Raw genomic sequence first — 23,861 nt, forward strand, 5'->3', positions numbered from 1 at the left:
TGAGTTTGTGTATCTGTGTACATCTTTGTATATCTGCCATAGACATTTTGCGCGCCGCAGACTCAATAGCACAAAAAGTGTATCGTCTGCGATATGCTTAAATCACTGGAGTTATTTACAAACTTTTGACGTGGCATCTCTAATGCGACGGGTGGAAAATTTGACAAACAATATCGTGATTGATGAGTTCTCTAGTACGACCATTTTATTTTGATACTTTACATAATACGCACATACTTGAAGTATGTGCGTATTATGTAAGTTTTTATACCTAAAATCTGTTTTATTTTGATTCATATTAATTCTAATTTTCGAATATTTAATAGAATTAATTATACGTTTTGTAGTCATCCTCTTCACACATATTCTATCTATTTATTCCTTTATTATTATGTTTTAATGTGGTACGTAATATGTACTAAATAATGCAACAATCAACGTCATTTTTCCGTTTCATTGCTAGACGGGATGTGAACTTAGGACTTCTACACTCACCCTGATGAAGATGATCTCCGAATGGTCCAAACCTAGTCGGTACCAACACCAAGCAAAACCGATAAACACTGAATATTGTTAAAAAATAAATCCAGTCGAGTCCTGATTGAAATTGTGAATATTGAAACCGTTTTAGAAAGGAGACGGCGATAATATTAATAGAAATGTAACTGACAACTTTAGTGTAATTTTGAACATGTTTCAATAAATATTTGGGTCTGACTTGACGGCTTAATGATGTTGTTTTAGAATACTTATATGGCCAGTATACACTGGGCTGTGAGCAAGGGACCAACTCATTAGCCGTTGGCTCAGTGCTGAGACTTGCGTGTACTGCTGAAGCAACGAAGGGAAAATAAACTTATAGCACGAAAATGCGAGATGGCGACGAACGGAGGTCGGGGCGCTCCCACGGGGCGCGTGGGACGCGATTGTCCTCGTTCACATGGTGGTACCGCGGGCCGCGCGGGATAGCACTTGTGTCGTGCTAACAAGTGAGGCCAGCAACCCGTCACCGGACGGTCATGGACACGCCCTTACAACGCAGAGCCCATCAGGTTTCTTGAAACAACACTCAATTATGAGCAGCACCACAATTGCGCTCGTCACCTTAACAAATATACTTAGTGTGGCCATAAATACTGTTACAATTAAAATTTTTTACATTTAATTTTGGAATCTGTCATTTTTATAGTTATCACCGATTTTTCTAATTTTGGCGCCAATACTATGATATAATATTAAAATGGAGTGATAAGGAGAACCGAATCGCTGTGATTGCATTGCAAATGCAATTTTTAAATCTCTCCATGCGCTTGGTGTTAGAAAAATGTTTGTGTCCGGTACACAAACTTTTTTTTAATACATACAAATACACTGTAAGATTAATAAATGTTATATGCAATAGAAATTTGTTTTTTCTTTGTTTCAGTATTTATAGAAAGACTAGGTATAAGTAGTGCTCGGCGCTTGCACAGTACCTACTGCTTGGCGGCAGAAAAAGACGCTGCTGTTTATCTAGCTGTGTAGCCGGCCAAACATTGCTACTCATACTGATACATTATCGTGTATAGATTATATTATTTTATACCAAACGACGCGCTGTGTGCCCCGGCTATCAGCAGAGCGCACCGTGACATCAGCCCGCCTATCTCTTACGAGCACGCAATGCTACAAAAATATAAATTATCAATGATAAATAGCAGTAAACAATTGGCTGATTTGATAAGTGTTGCAATCTAAACCATTCAAAGCTTTATAGAAGACAGATACCCGTTTGTACGAATCAATTAGAATCGAGTTAGGTTGAGCCGGTCTTAAATCACAAAAGATACTCGTACATCGGTAGAAATAGGTGACATACCGCCAGTCGCAAAAAGCATCCTTAAAGTTAATGTTTCATTAAATATAATACCGTTGCTTTCTTTTTGACAGTCAAAGATATATACAGTGATATAAAGAAACATTAACTTTAAATATGCTTTCTGCAGCTGGCGGTTAGTCAGTGAAAAATGAATTGAACGAAGTGGGCACAGCCCATGGCTCAAATTTAGGCCCAACCGAGTACCTACTTAGTTTTACTTTGCATGTGCAGTACTTTGAGGGCGTATCTTTATACCAGTTTGCAGACGATATTTGTTTATTAGGTGCTCGTAAAAATCTAGAGAAACCACAGCAAATAACGCAACGTAACGTTGACCTGTATGTAAATGGGTGCATGATGTCGAACTTGTTCTAAACGCATCAAGAACTAAAATGCATCACCTACCTAGTTCACGTAACCAGTCAACGTTCCGTGCAAACATTTTTGCTCATAAGACACAAACCACCACTGTCTCCATCAAAGTCAAATAAATAATTATTGTTTCGATTGGGGGTCTCACCCTGTCATAAAGGCATAAAAGGCATTTATTTTCTAAAAATCGATTCGTTTAGAATTCTTTTTGATGTCACATTTAATACTACTACCGCTTCGGACACAAATGACGCTCTGAGAGAGAAGAAGCTACGCAAGAAACTCTCCCAGCATTCTTTTTTTGCGCTCTTTTTAATAAAATATACAATATTGTACTGTCCATTGCTATTGCTATAAAATAATCATAATCAAGACCCAGGCTGACCGATCACTTGCTATTTTATTATAGGTAATTTATTTATATTCAGCTGTCGTTTACGACAGAGTCCTTCTCATTCAAAAATTTAAATTTATATATAGGTAATGCCTGAACATTGGCTGGGACTTTTATTGTAAAAGTGTATACATTTACCCTTTAAGCATTTATGTATCTTATGAAGCCTACTACAATTAGTTCAAGCAATCTCTTATTTCTAGTGGTATAATAATGAAAATCACTATTAAGAGCAAAAAGGTGACGATTTTTGTGAACGTATCTATATTAAATTTTCATAACAAAGAAAAGTCATAATTTTTATTTCTTTAATTTTTTCTTTGAGTGACTGTCTATAACCAAGCTGATGTATAGCACGAACAGCTCTCTTCTGCAGAGCAAACACTATATCAGTGTCAGCAGCATGACCCCACAGGAAAATACCGTACGCTGTGAAAATAACTGAACTACACTAATCTAGGGGTAGCAACATTCGTGTATGACAATGTCTGCGCAAGACAACATCAACACTGGGCGTTTTAATATAAATATTTTATAAGTTATCCTGTAGAAATTAGGGTTGTCTATGTTGTCTTTACCAGACTCAACAACTAATTACTGCTTGAGTAGTTACGGTTTACTTATAACAGATACATCGAGTACATTTACAAATTAGAGATTCAAAAATATTCAAAAACTGTAGTAGCAAGTGTAAGCAAGTAATGCATATATTATAAGCAAGAATTACAAATATAAGGAAATTGTTTGTAATCTGTAGAATTGAAATGTGTACAACACGGACTAGTAAAAAAAGAAGGACACCTTCAAGCTGGTGTGTGTGTGGTTACGAGGGATATCAGTATCACAATTTTTTCTCCCTTAATTACTCATATATGGCCACAATTACTTTTGATGTTCCGTAGTATTGTTGCCGCCTTTACGAACCGCAGTATCTTCATGACGCGAGTATTACGAACGGCCAAGATGGTGTTACGCTGGAGTATGATAGTGGACACCGCGGCAGGGGCTGGCCGTGGCCTCATCGCGAGCCACACCGACCTTAATATTGAAGACGACGTACCGCGGGGCCCGCAGTGAAAGTTGTACAACAACAAAGTAACGGTGAGCGGCGAGCGAGCACCCCGTGACCCGCAGGTCCACCTCGCAGCTCGCGACATGTGGGTGGAGCTAGCCATTGTGCTAGTCACATGTTCTAAGCCGCCCCTTCCGTGTCTTCAAGCTCACAACGCCATTTCCTTCCGGAAACGTACCAGTATTTAAAACAATTAAAAAAAAAATCAAACTTCAATGGCTTTCAAAATTATGTCGTTGGGCTGACTTGTAGCTGAGGGGTTTGTCAGATTTAAGAATTATAAAAAAAGTATACCATCGCGCTAATTTGGGCGTTGCAGTGGCCGATGTGATTCTACAGTGCATGGATATTTTCATACCGAACGGTGGCAGATCACACACAGCCCTGGTTCGATGCGTCAGTTGAAGCAGCAGCTGACTGTAAAAAACAATGTATCGCGGCGCTGGGCACAAAGGATCTGAACTACAAAGTTCTAAAGAGAAAATATAACTGAGCCTCCAGATTCTTCAAGCAGCTAATCGCCCGTGCGTAATCTAAGCATAGGCGAGCAGCTTTCAAGTTACTCGACTCCAACACTCAAGTTCTGGGCGTTGTGGAAAGCTGCTCTTGGTAACGAATCGAACGAGCCGTGCCTACCGCCGCTGCACGTGAGGGATGACATCCTGGCACATACGGCACAAGAGAAAGCGGATATTTAGTGCACTCGTTTTGCCTCCAATTCAAGTCTTGACGACGACGGAAATACACCGCCGAATAATAAAGCGCCGCTGTCAGAGCTTTATGCCGGAAGTACAGTTAGACAGTAAACTGTTAGACGAGTTTTCCGTACACGTAAAGAAATCGAGCGGGCCGGATGGCATTTCTTCGTGCTCGGAACGCATGCGCCTGATTTGACGCCGGTGCTAACGCGTTTATTCCAGCGCTCACATTCATAAAGCGTAGTTCCGGCCTCATGGAAGTCAGCCCTTGTCCATACGATCCAAAAAAAAGGAGATAGTTCGGACTAGGAAATATGCGTCGACCGCTTCCTGGCCCGGACCGGTCTTATACGGCGGCTGACGCGTACGATTCGTTTCCCATAGTTCAATTATAGCGGAAACCGGCACCCTACCTATTTATGAATTATTATGAAAACTATAAAAAGCTCATATATATTAATAGTTAGCCCGAGCAGTTCAAACCTTTATCTAGGCATTTGTATGACTACAGCTGCTGCTAAAGTAACAAAGGAATGCTACTGGAAACATACTGGTGTTCAGTTCACTACTGATCGGAGTCAAGTTGCCCATCAGGATAATTTGGTGGAGCTCACATGAAAATAATAGTAATAATTGTTATCAAATTGAGTAGTTAAGGACCTTGCGATAACATTCAATGTTGGGTATCTGCACACACATATCGCCCTGTGTCGACGGAGAGCGTTATCTCTTATTATATCTTGCACACCTGATTAGTTGGTGAGCCGCAAACAGCAACGGTGGTTACGTAGGTGTGAACTCCGTGTCGCGCTCGTCTTGCCGTGGCTACTACACTTATCTGATTACCTTACCACTGATCTGCACAGCCTGTTTATTGAAGTTGTGTAAAGGGAATACAGTAGTGTAATATGAAGAGGTTCAAGAAGTGCAGTACAATACTGTAACTCTTAATTCGTTAAGGTCCTGTCATGGATTCATTATTTTGAATAAAAAATTTCGAGTTTTACGTTTTTGAGGTTATTTCTAATAATCCTCGGTGCGATACATCAGAGTAAAACATTTTCACATGACAGCCAATGATATCATAGTAATAAAAGAGGTAGATATGTCACTAGCGTGCCGAAAATCAATCGCCTAAATGGAGTCAATTGGTTCCTTTGGTCGTAGTCGCTGTCTCGATACGAAAATGGTACGCACGCGTTTTTTGTTGACAGAATTGCTTACAATTTGATATAGGTACACCATTAAAATGCCGTCTTGTGTTATGGAAAGATGCAGTAATTACGAAAGTAAAAAGAAATCATAGATTTACATACCACAGTTAAGAAATCATGAATTATAACAGTTTATTTGATTTCATTAATTCTCTAACAAAATAAATATGACGCCATGACATCGCCGATCGCCGCCAAGCCGAGTCAAGCCGAATGCCACAACGTGACTCGAGTCTCGAGTGCGGACAAAGATTAACGAACAGAAATGGCGAAATATTGATGCGGTCTGTTTCGGGATGATCGAGGTAGTATATTTTAGGAAATGATGTAAAAAAAGCGTTGTTCCAGTGAATGTTATACGAAATGGGTTTCCACGGAAGACCAGCGTTGTGGATACTTTCGAAACCACAACTATGCTGAGTTAGGGGCCCATTGGCGTCATTAGATCATAATTAGATAAGTATAACTTTAAGAACTATTATCAGAATGTATAATGACGTCAATAAACATTTTTTCTTTCTTTCTTTCTTTCAAATGTAATAATAAAAAAGTGCGTATATAGGTAGCTGAACTATCAAACTACAAAAACAAGTTTTAGGGTAGGTAGCGGACGGAGACAGTGAGTGATATTTGCTTACGTAGGAGTTTTTTCAGTAACACTGTCCCTTTCGGTATATCCCTTGCTAATTGCAGAAGAATCAATGGATCATTTTATTCTTCTCCTATTATCTTATTGTAATAAACCCTCAACAAAAAGACATTCATCAATAATATAAGATACAAAAAATAATAATTGTAAACTTAAAACTTTTTGGGAGCCGTCGTTAGTAAAATTGTAAATATGGGAGCCTTACTGTAAATAAATTTCGTTTTTGTTTTGTTATGTCTGTATGGTTTTCATTATTATATGTATAAATAATTGATATCATTAATGTGGCTATATATTATAATCAATATTTAATTAGTTTTTTATAAAATCAATGACACTTTATCTACCTAATTTCAATGCAGTTTTACAACTTTATAACTTTTACTACATGAACTCATGAATGAATCGTATTTTAGGCATAAATCACGGAGTACGGTAAAAAATCATAACTAATGGATGATTCTGTATTTATCTATTTAAATACGAAGCAATTAGCAAATTAAATTTATCTCTTCGCTGGCGATAATTGCTTTTACTATCCTTCTTTGACGTGTAATCGTAATGTAGTGTGCTAATGCAATGTTAAATTATTCATGCGTGCGTTAATGTATCATTTATAAACACCGAATGTTGTCTAGGTAACCTAACTATACTTTTAATATCATTGATGATAGCTAGAATATTCTAAATTAAAAACCTGCTCAACATTGTATTGTTGGTTTTGAAAGTAAAGTTGAATATAAGAGTATTTTTTTTAAATGGATTAAGGCGTGGAGCTGACGCAGCAAAAAAACTCTCAACGGCTAATGAACGTTTTTTCGTTTAAAAGTTTGGAGGATCAGTTACTAAGGTTTGCACTGCGCTTCCCTGGAGCGTTAAAAGAATAGAAGAATCCTGGTTCAACGTTTTCGTAAGAGCCCACTAAGGGCTTTTCGAGGCGGGAGAGTCACGCTGCCGACCTATGACGACAGCATGAACGGCCCAGACTCAAGCGGATAAGAAGCACGTTCGCCCAGACAACAGCTGTGAAGCTAGTCTAACTACTAAAGTCAAAGTCTAACTACCAAAAAAACCTAAAACTAAACACTAAAAACTCAATTTGTCGTATCAACTTAATTCGACAACACTTCCTGCGTTTGCCTCCACTTTATGCCTAACCCGATTAGGAATACTGGGTCTCGAAATCTCAAGCAATGAAGAATGTTCACTCATTATGATTCTTATTTCGAGTTTCGACCAGCCGCATTTGCGAACGGTGCTCATTACGTGTGACGTCATAAGTCAAAACTCGCGCACAAGCGCACTTGTATGAAATGTTTAATTTAAATACAAGAAAGCAATATTGTGTTGTGCCGAAATGTAATAGCACATGGTATTTTTTGTTTTTTGTATTGTGTTAAAGTTTCAAGCGATTTCGCATTTCCATTAACATTTCATTGACAATAATTCTGGAAGTGTTCCGAAGATTAGCTACTTAAAAGAAATTTTGAGTTTGGCTGGGAGGCATTGACATAGAATAAACCACTGCACTCACCTATTAAAAAGTAGTCAAAAAATGTCAGCGGCGTTGTATATATGGGTACACATTAACGTGTGTACAGATAACATTTAAACATTCATTAAAATTAACACCTTATTAGGTGGCAGTAATGTTCAAAGTTCACAAGAACACGAGGCAAGAACAATTTGTTGTAGCAATTGAGATTAAAATTAATTAATTATTTAGCAAAATTATTAAAAACGTCAAATTAGTTACACAATTCTGTTAATTTTTAACAGGGCACTTACCTGAAATACGACACTCAATCCTTTTTAAGTTTGGATAAACTGCTATTTGGACAGTTTTTCACTGAAAACTTACGGCCGTTCCCAATATACTATCTACAGATAGAGATAAATTACTACCTTCTACTGTCAGTAATTAGCTGTCAATAATCTGAAGCTGTCCCAATATACCCGATAAGTCATTCATATCGCCTTATATTGGGACGCATGAATTGCAATTTCCATACAAACTTCAATCGCTGGTAAGCTATACGTCGTCCCATTGACAGACAGCCTGTACGGATAAGGTGAGTTACCGTCGGTAAGTTTATTGGGACAGAAAAATCAATGATAGTTACGATTTTTATCTCAAGTAAGCGATAGACTGAATATTGGGAGCGGCCGCTAGCCATTGAGTGGCGTTGTATTAAAAGCCACAACTGAACGAAAACTCTGCCTAATGGACGCGTAGACAGAGTTTTGCTTCAAATCATTTTTCAGCGTGATTGAGTCTCGTTTTTCAATGCTGGGATGTAATAATGTCGACCTTGCACCTTCTGATTTCCACCTGTTTCTGCCACTTTATAATTTATTTGGCAGTGTCAGGATAATATTATGCAAGTTGTGTAAAAACTACTTGTCATGTTTTTTTTGTTCAGAAGTCCTAAAATTTCTATAGCAATGGGGCACTAACTAACTAAAAATCACAAACAGAATGGCACATATCCCTCGCTTGTGTAAAGCAAATAATAAATTCAGTTTGATAATTGATATAAATATTGATTCCCCTAAAACTATTTGTAAATTAGTTATCAGAAATCTAGTCAGCCAGTCATGAGTGTGATTACTTTGCTATGTTAGTTATAATGTAGGTAATATATTTAAATTTTAGATTGCTATATTTTATTAGATATTTACTTAGCTTAGATTTACATTTTTGTTATATTCAGTTGTAATTAAAACACTAATTATTTGTTTCCCTAATGTTCCTTAAAATAATTCTCAATTGGTTATTGTATGCAGACTTTCAAATTATTTTTGTATAATTCTTTTTTCTTTTTTTTGGCTTTAGTTTTTAACTCACTTTTCGATTTATAAAGTAGTGATAAGCGAAATTAGAATGCATTGTTTACCTTTAAACAATTTTGCATACCCTGTGCATGTAATTTTACTTGCCAATAGTTTAAGAAATATTTTAATGTAAAATCGGTGGTAGACCAATAAATAAATAAATAAAAGTATGTACCTAAATAAACTTAAAAAAAAGGGTTGAAACAATACCTTCCATTAAAAATGTGATGAAACTTTTTTTCCCAACCTATTATATCAAATTGTCATTACTCTAGTAATTATTTTCTTTGGTTCTTATGTTATAATTTAATTGCAAAATTAAATATGATGAAGCTTTCGGTGAGACTGTACTTTCCCTGGGGCGTAAAAAGATTAGGGGAGTCCCAGGCCCATGGGTGTCATAAGAGGCGACTAAGGGCTTTTTAGAAGTGGGAGAGTCACGCTGCCAACTTATGAAGTTAGCACAATCGGGCCAGACTCGTCCAAGTTAATTACCATACTCGTACAGCACAATCGGGCCAGACTCTAGTGTTGCAAGAGATTGTGGGTGGCAGTGATCACTTAACAACAGGTGACCCGTACTCTCGTTTGTCCTCCTATTCCATAAAAAAAAGACTAAACAAGATTAAATAGGCATGGTTATATGTCTCTCCCATAGTGTGTCCCATATTATAGAAATAAACATCTTGACTGTTGCCTATATGTATGTATGTAAATAGGCACAAAAGTAAATTGTATTTTCAATCAAAAGATGTATGTTTTAAAAGTGGTTTATGAAGAATTGATTAATAATTTCAAAAAGGCTTTTATTAAAAGATTATTAGTGATTTAGTTTATAGGGAATGTCTATGTTGTGGTTCCTATGGTGTGATAATGCATAACAGATTATTTCAAGCTAAAATGTGTTATCAATCATAGCTTTTATATATTGAAAAGTTAATTTCTTTTTGTTGCTCTATTAATAAAAACACATCATTTATCTTTTAAATAAGGGTACAAATCAGCAAGTGGCTCACATGTATAGTAAAAACCAGCAACCCCTAGACATCATCAATACCCAAGGTCAAGAGATGTTTTGCTGGTTCAAATGCCTTGAATATTGCATTTCAACATATAGCTGGTGGTCAAAATTGTCTGCTAGTATTATCCTAACAGTTAACTCGGAATACTCCTAGTAAAACTGTTAGTTTTTGATAAATATATTTGATTTTAAAGGTGTGTTTTCCATAAAGTGCCCTTCATTATAGCCTTGAACTTTACAATAAAATACATGATACATAATATACCAAAAAAAAAGATATAAAAAGAGTTTTTTATCATTATGATAAATATATTATATGTATAAAAGATAGTTATGGGTTTTTGGTACCTAAACAAGAATGGGCTTTAATTGATTACTGATAGAATAAAATCTATTAAATATTAATTTCTCTTTTAATTTGATAAAAAAAGGGTGTTTCTAGTAAATTATTTTTATTTAACCTAGGATACACAAGAAAAAGAAGGTAACTAATTATAATTTTACTTGTTAGGATCTGTTCGAACCTACAACTTATGACATTGACACAATGTTAAAAGAACTAGTTTTATAATATGAAGATGTGATAGAATGAAAAAATTATTTTATACTTTTGAATAACAAAACTAAACAATTTATGATTTTTTTTAACTATGTACTTAGCATACATTTTATCAAAAAAATTATAGAATCGAAATTTACTTAATTAGTTTTAAGTTTGACATAAAAAAAATGTTTCTTCTTTTTTAACCAGATTTGCTCAATAACACACATGTTTTTACTTTCAAAGATGCCCCAGAAAAAAAATCAATGTCATGGTGTATATTAAAATTATACTTAGTATGTTAGGTGGGCAAGGGTTAAGTTAATATTATTCTGATTGTATGGATGTGTGCAGCTATTGTAGTATGGTATACAATGGACTCTCTTCCATGTACAATCAAACTGTGGAATTAACTGCCTTGCAACACACACCTTGAAAGGCAGCAATTGGTATCGCGTGCTAGGACTAGTGTTGTGTGGTAGAGATGTTGGTGTCATCCGCACAAACCTGAGGCGAGTGTCGGCCGCAGCGAGTCTGCGTGCACGTCGCCGTCGCGGTGCAGCAGCAGGTGATCAGCGGTGAGTGGCAGGCGCAGCGCGCTCCCGCCACCCCCGCAGGCCGTCCACTCCCGCTGGAAGCAGCGCGCCGCCTGGTACAGCAGCGCCCAGGCGTGCTGCTCGGTCACGCCGGCCGAGAACGCAGCTAGCACCTGCTGCAGCGACACGCAGCCGCGCGAGTCCGCCGCACACGCCCGCTCGCGCAACATGTCCAGTCGGCCGCCAGCCGGCTAGCTCATGCTGCCCCCTGGACTCCGGCCCGGGCCCGGCCCCGCACTCGGCACTTGCACATGCACTTTGCCGCTCACACTACACACAGCACACACTATCCTAGGAGGCTAGGAGTTACACTTTAATTTCGTTTTGCAAACAATACTTTTTAATTTACAAAGAAACTGGTATCAATACAATACGTCCCGCTACCGATTTCTCAATGAAATTTTCTCTGAAATCTATCACTCAAAAAACTTTAGTGCGTTGTAAAAGTGGAATTTTTAATATTTTGATACCGATAATAAAATCACGAGAGCGCGTGCGCGCACTAAGCACTTCTACTTTAATTACATAACACACAACACAATCACTTGCCTTCGCTACTTAGAGCGGACTCCCGACCAAAGAGAATAATTACTTAACTGACAAGTGACAATGCCAGAATCAGAGAGTGACAGTTCAACAATCAACTTCTAATGTAAAGTGACAACTGTCAAATGTCAACTGATTACATTTTTTTTTGGAATTTTATGACCTGGTACCTAGATTATGAACGAGTTTTTTTTTGGTAGCTAACACGCGTGAGTCGAGTGTTATTACAGTTTATAATTACATTTTCTTACAGTGCCTATTAATAACTTGTGTTTAGCAGTTTTTATTATCTTATTGGTGGTGGAGTATTTTTTACTAGTAAGTATTTATTAACAATTTAACATAGATATCTAATTGCGTGCTTACTAACTTAGACTTACTACCAACTTATCCATTATGGATATAACCCCCCCAGAACCTCTGGATCCTCCGGATATTCCATTACCTGGATTGAAAAGTCGTTTACAGGACAGCGCAACACATAACAACAAAAGCAGTCTCTAAAAAGACAATTATTGAGACCGATATGGCTTCTAATCCATACAGAATATATATAATCACCCAACTTTAGTTCTGGGGATTAAAGAATACACCTCATTAGATAAAGGTCCATTTATTATTCATGTTTCCCGCACTGAAGAAGATCCCTCTTCAGGTTTAACAATAAGACCTATTATAAAATTTGGTCAACTTTTACACAGACATAAAGTTGCCAATATATGCCTGGATGGTATTAAAAAAGTTAGTAGGAATAAAATAGCAGTAATCTTCAAATCAGCTTCAGATGCCAACAAATTTTTAGATAACCCACTTTTAACTGCAAACAAATATGAAGCAAATATACCTAATTATAATATTACAAAGATGGGTATTGTCCGCCAGTTTCCGGTGGACTTATCCATGAATGAGTTTGTCGAGTCAGTTGATCTTCCCACAGGTTGTGGAAAGATTTTAAAAGCTCGCAGACTCAATAGAAAAGTTATTGAGCATAATAAAGTTTCTTGGATCCCAACCCAAACTATAGTTATTACTTTCCAAGGACAATCACTCCCTACCAGAATATTCCTATTTCATAACTCCCTTCCAGTAGAAACTTACCTTTTCCCCGCCATTCAATGTCAGAACTGCTGCAGATTTGGACACATTAAAACTACATGCAGATCCAACTCAAGGTGTTATAAATGTGCCCAAATCCCACTCTGGTGACTCATGTAATATACTAGAAAAAGATGCAAATTGTGTTAATTGTTCTGGACAACATTTTTCCACCAATAAAGGTTGTCCTGAACATGGTAGGCAAAGTACAATTAAAATAATATTGTCGCAAGAGAACATCTCATATGTAGAGGCAGCAAAGCGTTGCCCAAAATCTTCAAGGCCATTCACAGAAATTCTCAGTAATCCTTCCTCATCCCATAATGCCCCTACAACCCACATGAGCCAGACTAGTATTCCTTCTGATCCCACTACCTCATATAGGAAAACTGTTACTTCTCTTCCACACTCTAGAGCCCCATTAAGCAAGTCCTATGATAAAGCTTCTCATCAGGCCATTATTGCTGATGTACCTTCAGTGTTCCCCAATGGCTCAGCATTAATGCATCAGTCTATTCCCTCCTCTACAGTACAGAATGAAAACCTCCTGGAGGTTCTCCTTTCACTCATTCTAACTCTCATTTCAAGTAACACTCTTAACATACCGTCCAACGTTGCCCATAAACTATCTCACATCTTATCCATTTGTAACAATCATAGCCCCAGTGACCATCCTTCAATGGAACACCAGAAGCCTACGTCCTAGGAAACCAAGCCTTATTCATCTTATAAATAAATACCTTCCCTCTGCCATCGCCATATCTGAGACATGGCTTGCCCCTGGATCACACTTCAGGGTCCCGGCCTATGTATGCCTCAAGGATGATCGAGCAGATGTTGTTGGCGCAGGCTGTGCCTTATTTATAAGACGCACCCTTCCCTTTTCCCCAATAATCCTTCCAAACCAACATCCTGGTATAAATATTGTTGCTGCAAAAGTTTTGAACATCTCCATGGTCTCTATATACATCCCTCAACCTCATTCAACTATGATTGCAGACATCCTTCATTTAATCTCGTCTATTCCCTCTCCTATGATTCTAATGGGAGATTTTAATGCACATCACATGTCTTAGGGCTCTAGCACTACTGATTATTTTTCTCTTTCCCTTCTTGATATTTTTGATGAATGTAATCTCTGCATAATAAATGATCTGGCTTGATTAAATGGCTCTCCAGCCCGCAGGGTTGATCCTTCTCAAAATCCAAAAAGTGCAGTTGAGCTGACCCTATGTTCTCCTTGTCTTGCTTCTCTTATTTCTTGGAACATCCTTCAAAATTCCAATGGCAGTGATCACTATCCTATTATCATTTCATTACCTGATAAAGTAATCCCTGCTCAAAATTTTTCCCCTTCTCTCAAATACAGATTAACAAATGCTAATTGGCAGCAATTTTCCACTTGCCTTGACGAAAAAATTTTAAGCTTTCCCAATCCTAACCATTCAAATGCTGTTAATAATTATAACAAATTTGCAGAGGCCATGATATTTAGTGCTGACCAAAATTTTCCCATAAAAAAACCATCCAATAGTAAAATTTCAACTCCTTGGTGGGATTCAGATTGCACCAAGGCTGCTTAGGATAGAAAATTAGCAGAAAAAACATATAATAGGAGCATGACTTTGACCAACTTCATTAATTATAAAAAAGCTGCTGCCAAGGCCACTAATTTATTTGCCAAAAAGAAAAAACAAGGTTGGATCAATTTTTGCCAGAGCTTATCTCCCTGTACTCGATCTACAATTGTATGGAAACAAGTTAAAAAATTTAGGGGTTCTTACAATCCTTCGGAGCATGACTCAAGTGTAGATCCATCTGTATGGCTTGAATCCTTTGCAGATAGGTTGTCACCCCCTTCAGTTCCTAATGAAGACTATCTCCATTCACCTCCAATCCCTCTCTCATCAACTCATAGTTTAGACTCCCTTTTCTCTTTTCAGAACTTCTTCTGGCATTGGATGGCTTAGTTGACACTTCTCCCGGGGCCGATGGCATCCCCTATTCTTTCCTTAAACAATCTTCAATCAGATCCCAAGAATACTATCTCAGAATTACCAATAACCTATTTGATGTCGATGCCATACCTCCATCTTGGAAAAATCAAGTGATCATTCCTATACTCAAACCGGGTCAGAGTCCATCTAAAGCCACCAGTTATAGACCAATTGCCCTATCATCTGCTCTTGCAAAAATATGTGAACATATGATCAAACATCGACTTGAGTGGTTTGTTGAATACAATAACCTCATTTCCGATTCCCAGTATGGATTCAGAAAGGGGAAGAGCTCATTAGATAGCTTGGGAATCCTTACCACTGATATAAGATTAGCAGTTTTCCAAAAAGAACCTCTTTTGACAGTTTTTCTAGATATAGAATCCGCATATGATAACGTGTCTCTTCCTCTGCTCAGGAGCAAACTCATTCAGCTGAGTATTCCAGCGAAGTTAACTCGATTCATATGCAATATGCTAATGGAGCGAACAATTACCATTAAAGACCCATCCTCATACCTACCTCCTAAAACAGTTTGGAAAGGTTTACCTCAAGGTTCTGTTCTCAGTCCTTTACTATACAACCTGTATACCTCTGATATTACTAGCACAGTTACCCCCTTTTGCCAAATCTTGCAATATGCAGATGATATTGTTCTATATACTTCTGATAAGTCTATACAGGCTTCTTCTAATCGTTTGAGTCATGCTCTAGAATATCTCCCATCATACCTCTTGCAACATGGGCTAACACTATCACCTTCCAAAAGTAGGGTAGTTTTATTCACCAACAAAAGACGTCTCCCTGTAATCAAAGTCAAAATTTACAATATTGAAGTTCCTTTTGTCGATAATGTTAAGTTCTTGGGCGTATGGTTGGATCAAAAATTGACAGGTGTAAAGCACTTTAACTTAGATAAGTTAGACAAATTACAGGCAAAATGTTTGCGCATTATATTAGGAGCTATGAAATCTAGTCCTATTAATGCTATGCTATGCTATGTAGAACCTCCCCTCTCGCTTCGTCGACAGTTCCTCGCTAATAAACTGTTTTTTAAATTTGCGGAATTCCGGGATCACCATTTGCTGCATAAATTAGATCAATAAGTTGGCCTATACAACAATAAGAAAATTTTCTCAAGATAAGAGATCATGTCTTACCCATAGTTACCTATTGTACTCTCAACTCCCTAACCCCTTTTTTCAACTTTCGAAATCACCCCTATTCTCAATGCCTTTTAATGCACTCACCTTCCAACCCTTAATAATTTTAGATCTGGGCATTAATAAGTTCACCATAGAAGCTAACAAAACATTTTCTCATGTTATGCATTCAGATTTCCAAAATTGGCATAAGATTTTCACTGATGCTTCTAAAACACACATGAGCCCAGTTGGTGTTGCAGTATGGATCCCCTCCACAAGAATTGTATTAAGTTATAGCTGCCCAACTGTCACTTCGGTATTCACAGGGGAAGCAATTGCTATACTTGAAGCTATTTTATTTATTAAGTCCCATGGCCTAAACAATTCTTTTATATTATCAGACTCCAAAAGCTGCCTTCAATCCATCCTCTCAAATCCATTTCGCTCAAAAAGTAGGATTCCAATTATACTTAAGATAAGAGAAAACTTGAAAGAGTGCTATGATCTCAACATCAACATAGTTCTAGCATGGATACCAAGCCATGCAGGCAATGAAAATGCTAATGCTTGTGCTAGGTCAGCTGCTCATACAGGTTCCCAACAACATTCTCAAATCTTCTCTCATGACTTGTGCGCTCCACCTTGAAAATAAATATGTTTGAGAGGTGGTCAAACATCTGGCAGGTTTCCAAAACTGCTACAGGCGTCTTTTATGGTGATCTACAACCTGTAATCCCTTTAAAACCGTGGTTCTCGAAATTTAGATTCCCCAATAAATCAATAATATCAACAGTTTGCCGGTTACGCTTAAACCACTCTTGCACTCCAGTATTCCTAGCCAAATTAAGAATTAGAGACCATTCTCTATGTGACTGTGGACTTGATGAGGGAAATGTAGACCATTTATTCTTTAATTGCCCTTTAATGAAGTCTTCCTTGTACAACTTTATACCTCCTGAAATCCCCCGCTCCACCTCCATGAAATGCCTCCTCAACTTTGTTTTCACTCCTTTTGTAAATACTTTATGTAAATATATTAAACAGAATAATATTAAGTTAACTAACACAATAAATGTTTTATATAAGTAATATTATCAGTTTTTGTCTTTATTTGTCCATTATAATCTAACAGCATGTATATTTGTTTCAGGTATAATAAGAAAATAAATCTGTTTTAATTCTGGGCACCGGTCATTACTATAATCACTTATAAATTCGTTTACACCGATCAAATGACACACTCTAAGCTTGTTAGTCTACTGAAACGTGACATTGGCGAGTTGTGGTGCCCCTTCCACAGAAGCCACTAGAAAGAATAGAATAGAATAGACCTGGTACCTAAGTCTTTAAGTCAAATTGATTACTTGGATAAAGACGAGCTAAGATGAACTTATGAAATATCAACTCGTTATGACCTGCGCTTTCACCAGTAAGGGACAAACAATCTTATAATTTGCAAAAAATTAGAACAGTTATTACCAAATCAGTAGTTAATAATTAACTACTGATTTGGTTGGAAAATATACTGACTATTTATTTTGGAATCAAACAGTCATAAAATATAATTGAAACAACGTAATTAGAATTTAACAGAATATAAAACACTTTATAAGCAATAAAATACACACACCTTTAATTTACAATATTAATCTTAATGTACATATCTTTCAAGTTTATGGAACTAGAGCGAGCCTTGAGCAGATTACAATGGAATGTCGAGAGGTAATCTGAGGTCCAAAGACTGGGTGAGAACTTCAAAAATCCTAAATTACGGACACCTGCTCTACTTTCAGGAGGGCGACCAACTGTCCCAGGGTGGTGTTGGGTTCTCGTTCACAAGTCTCTCGTCAACAACTATCAACTATGTGTGGTACATGTAAAATAAAATAGAAGAATATGAATAATATTTTATGCATGGTCTTATAGCTTGTTTCGATAGCTATTGATAGCTGGTTTTCTTGGTATTATTTAGTGTATGTGTATGTTTAAATTATATGTATATCGATAACGGTTATTCACGGTCCCCGTGACCGCGAATTCCCTTACCCACTTTTTATTTAGAAATAACACGATTATCTTCAACAAATTTTTTTGTAAGGCAGACTATGTTGAAATAAATAGGAAATTGAAACAAATCAGTTGGCATGATGTGTTTGATTCTGACGATGATGTTAATCGCACGGTAGCTGGATTTTATAATAAGGTTAAATAAATAATTGAGGAATGTGTTCCGAAATATTTGAACAATAATAAATCAAAATTTCCTCCATGGATGTGGAAGTCCAATTGATTAAACGCCTCCGAGAGAAACATAAAATTCGTAGAAAATATAAAAATTTCAAATTCCACGTGATTTTTTAGAATATCAAACAACTAGAGCTCTGAAAACTGTACCAAAAATCTTTCGAAGAGTACAGAACAAAAATAGAAACCAATATATGTAAAAATCCAAATTCATTTTGGAGTTATATAAAATACAAAGGTAAAATGCACTCGACAATACCATCCATTATGATTCTTGCGGATTCATCTGCAATCTGGGGGTGAGGAAATTGCAAACCTTTTTGCAACTCATTTTAAATCTGTTCTTTCTGAACCTGCTCTTAAATATACGCTTGATTTTATCCCATCTTGCAGTAAAACCTTAAGAATATACATTTCTATGAAACAGACATACTTAAGGCACTAAGATGTCTTGATTCTACTAAAGTATCTGGTCCAGATAAACTACCACCACTATTTATCAAACGTTGCGCTACATCTTTGTGACTCCTATTATTGATGATTTTCAACATATCTTTATCCACAGGGGTTTTACCAGGACACTGGAAGAGTGCACGAATTATCCCAATACACAAAAAAGGTTCGAGGAATGATATCAGTAATTATCGACCAATTGCTATTCAAAGCTGCTGCTCCAAATTATTCGAAAAGCTTGTTGTTCCGCATCTGACTAGACAGGTTTGACAGACTCTTACATCGGACCAACAAGGCTTCACAAAAGGTCGCTCAATTCAAACCAATATGGTACACTTTATATTTGATCTTTCTAGGCATGTGGACCACGGTGAACAAATCGACGTCATATATACAGATTTTTCTAACGCATTTGATAAAGCGAACCATCAACGCCAAATAAAAAAACTTGCCAGGTGCGGATTACATAGAACTCTTTTAAATTCGTTTAAATCATATCTCAATCAGAGGCCTCAAGTAGTTTCAGAAAATGGATATGACTCGGATACTATTATTGCTACGTCAGGTATTCGACAATTGATGTCTGAATTCTAGACTCATTTACCATATTCCTTCCAGTCATAGCGAACCTATCCCATTAACACCCGGTTATTTCTTAAGAGTCCTATTACATTTTTTATGCAAATTCATGATTTTTGACGCTGTAATTCTCAGCAGCAGTAATATATTTTAATTATATGATTATGTATAACGATAATACGATTCTTCCTCTTGTAAGTTGGAGTTACACATTTTCATTTTTCTTTTCATGTAATCTACTATAAATATTTTAAGAACTCAGTTTGCAAGAAAAACCGCCGCCGATGGAACTTTGTAGCTCTAATTCACATTGTATCATTTAATTCTTATAAAAACTATAATCACTATATTATGATAAGTTGAATGTTTTACTTGTTTATTGGAGTTCTAGAATTTCATTAAATTCCCTGAGTTTTCAAGGAAAAAATCATAAAGAAAAACTAATTTAGGACATAAATGTCTTGATTCAGCGTCTATTATATTCCAAATAAACACAATTTTATCAAATAAACTAGTATTATATAAATATAAAAAAAAATGTTTTTATAAATTAGCTGCAACAACGTATACACGGTTACATTAGCTGCAACTATTTAATGTTATAAAAATTTAAAATACGTGTCTTTTACAGTATAAAAAGTGTTAAATTACTAAATCTAAGTGTGTAGATCATAGTGAAGAATTAATATCAGTGCTTTATCTCCGTTTTAGCTGAAGAAACACAGAATTTCTTCCTCCAGTTCTGATAATTTAGAAATTAAGATGGAGGTAGGTGATAAAAAACCTGAATGTTTGAAGTCAACACAAAAAGCGACAAATGATATATTCTGAATAGTTTGACAGTTGCCATCGTGATTTCGACATCGGAATGTTTGACGTCAATGACAAATGACATATTCTGAATAGTTTGACAGCTGCCATCTTGACTTCGACATCGGAAGTGTCGCCATATTAAATAATAAAATTAACCCAATTTATTTTAACAAGATTTACTTAATTTTATTTTTTTGGAGATTATAATAAATTACTAAAGCGTAATAAATACACCATGGGTTTACAGTGTGAGGCGTGCAGCAATAGTATAAATGTTACTCAAAAACATATAAAATGCACTTCATGCGCACTTTTATACCATTCTGAATGTGTTAACTTTGATGACACTTCCTTGTTGTCACGTAACCAGTGGAAATGCCCATCATGCCTGATAAAACAGCGGAAAGTGGGAGATAATAGCAAGACGCCAGTCCACAGCTCCAAACCTCAGGGGTCCATTACTCAGCCATCTATCAACGTGTGTAATCCATCTGAAATATCTGATTTATTGCCTCATTTGGAACAGTTGTTAGACAAAAAATTAAAAACTATTAAGGAAGAGATAGTGGCGGTAATAAAGAGTTCTCTTTTGAAACAGATAAAGGATGAAGTAAAAGCTATGTCATCACAGTTTAATTTAATTCAAGAATCATATCAGGTCCTTCAAAATGAACACCATGACCTTAAGCAAGATATTGTGAAATTGCAAGCTGATATTGTTGAAAAGGACGATCAGATATCGGAACTACGTCATTCAATTAATAAGCAGCAGCAATGGTGCCGGCAATCAAATATTGAAATCGTTGGTTTACCGGAAGCACCAAATGAAAACCCCAAGAGACTTATGGTGGAAATCGCCAAACATGCTGGTTTAGAACTGTCTTTTGATGAAATAGAAATTGCACACCGAGTTCAGCCTTTTAAAAGTACGCCCAAACGCCCAAAACCACTTGTGATAAAGTTAAAAGACCGTATCACTAAGGATAGAATACTATCTGGCTTGCGGAAAACTAAAGGTATCACAACAAAGGATATTGGATTGAGCGGTTCACCTACCAGATTCTTTGTCTTTGAGCATTTGACCCCAGATAATAAATCTCTTTTGAAAGAATCGAAGTAAAAAAGTCCTACAAATTTGTTTGGGTGAGAAATTGTCAGATTTTTTTAAGGAAAAACGAGGAATCACCTGCCATAACTATAAATACAAAAAAAGATTTATTAAAAATTGTATAACTTCAACAACTGTGACCACTTATGTGAACATATGAAAATATCAAACTTATTGTTTTGTAAATTTAATACACCAACTACTGGTTTCTATTTCGTGGAATTTGTTAATCAAAATTTATATAATGTTTTTCTCACTAAATACATCTGAGCATAACACATCACTCACACCACACACACCACACATATTAATAGATAAAGCGTCGTATTGCTTAGTTATAAAAGTTATCTGCTGTCATAAATTAACTATAATTTTTTTAACTATAATTTTGAAACTATTTGTACCGGTAACAAATGATTAAAGCGCTAAAAGTATTTTACCAGAATGTTCGTGGGCTACGTACGAAAACAAGCGATCTTAAACTTAACATTTTGTGTAATGACTATGACATTATCATTGCTACGGAAACCTGGCTTTCAGATGGTTTTCATAATGGAGAATTATGTTATGGCCGTTATGACGTTTTTAGGTGCTATCGTGATTTTCGTGCAACTGCAAAGAAAACTGGCGGTGGTGTCATGATTTGTTGTAAAAGAAATCTACTTGCTCAAGAGAAATCGGAATGGTCATGTATTGGCCTAGAATCACTTTGGATTACCATACCGAGTAGTACACTGGAATCCCGTAATCACCGTCAGCTTCATGTCGGTGTTGTTTATATGTCACCTGATAAAAATCAGGCCACAAATCTTGTGACATTTACAGCAGCACTCTCTAATTATTTAGTTAACAATCAAAACGATAATGTACTTTTATGTGGGGACTTCAATATATCTCACGTGAAATGGTCTCAACAGGGGGTAAGTCACTTAAAAAAAGGTTCAATAGGTCTTCAAAATGCTGCCATAGAATTTTTGGATATGTGCAGCATAGCTGGGCTGGAGCAATACAACTTTCTTACTAATACAGCACATAATACTCTTGACTTAATATTTTGCAATTTCCAAATTGATATACTGAGAGCTAAGCAGTCATTCGTTCCAGAAGATAATTATCACCCGTCCTTAGAAAAAGACACAACTGATCTTAATATTAAATTTTTGAAAAATAAATCTATCTCTCGCTTTAATTTTCATAGATCATTCTTTATTGAAATAAATGCTCTACTAGGAGACAACATCAACGACATACTTGATATATTCTATAAGCAGATTAATAATCTGATAGCTCTGTTCACACCTAGAAATACAAATAAATCATCAAAAAAATTTCCATGCTGGTATAGTAAAGCACTTATACACGTGGTAAAAGATAAATTAAAGCTTCACAAAAAATGGAAAAAATATAAAAATCCGCTAGATTTCAATGAATTTTGCTTACTTCGTTCAAGACAAAAACTTTTACAAAAAAAATGTTATAAATTTTATATCGATCGTATGCAAGAATATATCAATAAATATCCTACCCGTTTATGGTCATACGTTAAATCCCTAAGAACGGGTAATATAGGCCATCCTAACACTATGTCATACAACGGAAAAGATTTCAATAATGAGACCGAGATATGCTCTGCTTTTAGTCAACACTTCAAAAGTGTTTTTGAAAATCCCGCAGATTCCTATGATGATTATGAACTTCCATCGGGTTGCCTAAACAACGAACTTATATCGAAAATATCAGTAGATGCACATGAAATAAAACGCATTCTGAAATCACTTAAAATAAATAAGGGCGCGGGCATTGATGGAATACCTCCAGTGTTTCTTAAAAATTGTGCCGATACTTTAGCTTTACCTTTATCAATTATATTTACCTTGTCTGTTAATCGTTACGGAGAGTTCGTTGCAAAATGGAAAGAGGCCCTCATTGTGCCAATATACAAAACTGGACAACGAAACCAGATCGTTAACTACAGACCTATATCAATCCTCAACTCGATGGCAAAAATTTTCGAGATTGTAATACAGAAGCGTATTACACCTCTCGTACATAAATTTATACCACCAGAACAACATGGTTTCATTAAGAGGCGCTCTACTGTTACAAACTTGTCTGTGCTTGTTAATTACACTGTCGATAAAATGAGTAAAGGAAAACAGGTGGATGTTATCTATACGGATTTTGAAAAGGCTTTTGACCGCGTAGATCACATTATTCTGCAAAAAAAAATATATGCGCTTGGTATAAGAGGTGATTTACATAGATGGCTTTACTCCTACATAATAAACAGAAGACAGGCTGTAGTTCTGGGTGGTGCCAAAAGTGATTTTATATATGCGTTATCTGGAGTTCCACAGGGATCTATTTTAGGACCATTGCTGTATAACGCATACTTATTTGACATATTTACCTGTTTTAAACACGTACGTTTCTTAATGTATGCAGATGATAAGAAAATTTACTATGCCATTGATTCAACTACAGACTGTCATCTCATACAAAAGGATTTGAATAATCTGGCAGTATATTACACGAAGAATCGCATATGTATAAATGGCAGGAAATGCCAAAAAATAACATTCACGAGACAAAAATGTCCGATTAAATTTACGTACAAGATAGGTGACTCCT

The 23,861-nt window shown here is 36.3% G+C and overlaps 1 protein-coding gene across 2 annotated transcripts in view; it reads right to left on the reverse strand.

Annotated features, from left to right (window-relative positions):
• The window catches only part of LOC126967089 (protein spire), a 49,069-nt gene extending 37,269 nt beyond the window's left edge, over window positions 1–11,800 (reverse strand). For both annotated transcript variants that reach the window (XM_050811476.1, XM_050811477.1), the window contains exon 1: window positions 11,162–11,800. In XM_050811476.1, the coding sequence (XP_050667433.1) occupies window positions 11,162–11,420 (259 nt within the window). In that variant the 5' untranslated portion in view covers window positions 11,421–11,800. The remainder of the gene's footprint in view (window positions 1–11,161) is intronic.
• Window positions 11,801–23,861: the final 12,061 nt, after the last annotated feature.

Source organism: Leptidea sinapis, chromosome 12, assembly GCF_905404315.1.
Source record: "Leptidea sinapis chromosome 12, ilLepSina1.1, whole genome shotgun sequence".
Lineage (NCBI taxonomy): Eukaryota > Metazoa > Arthropoda > Insecta > Lepidoptera > Pieridae > Leptidea > Leptidea sinapis.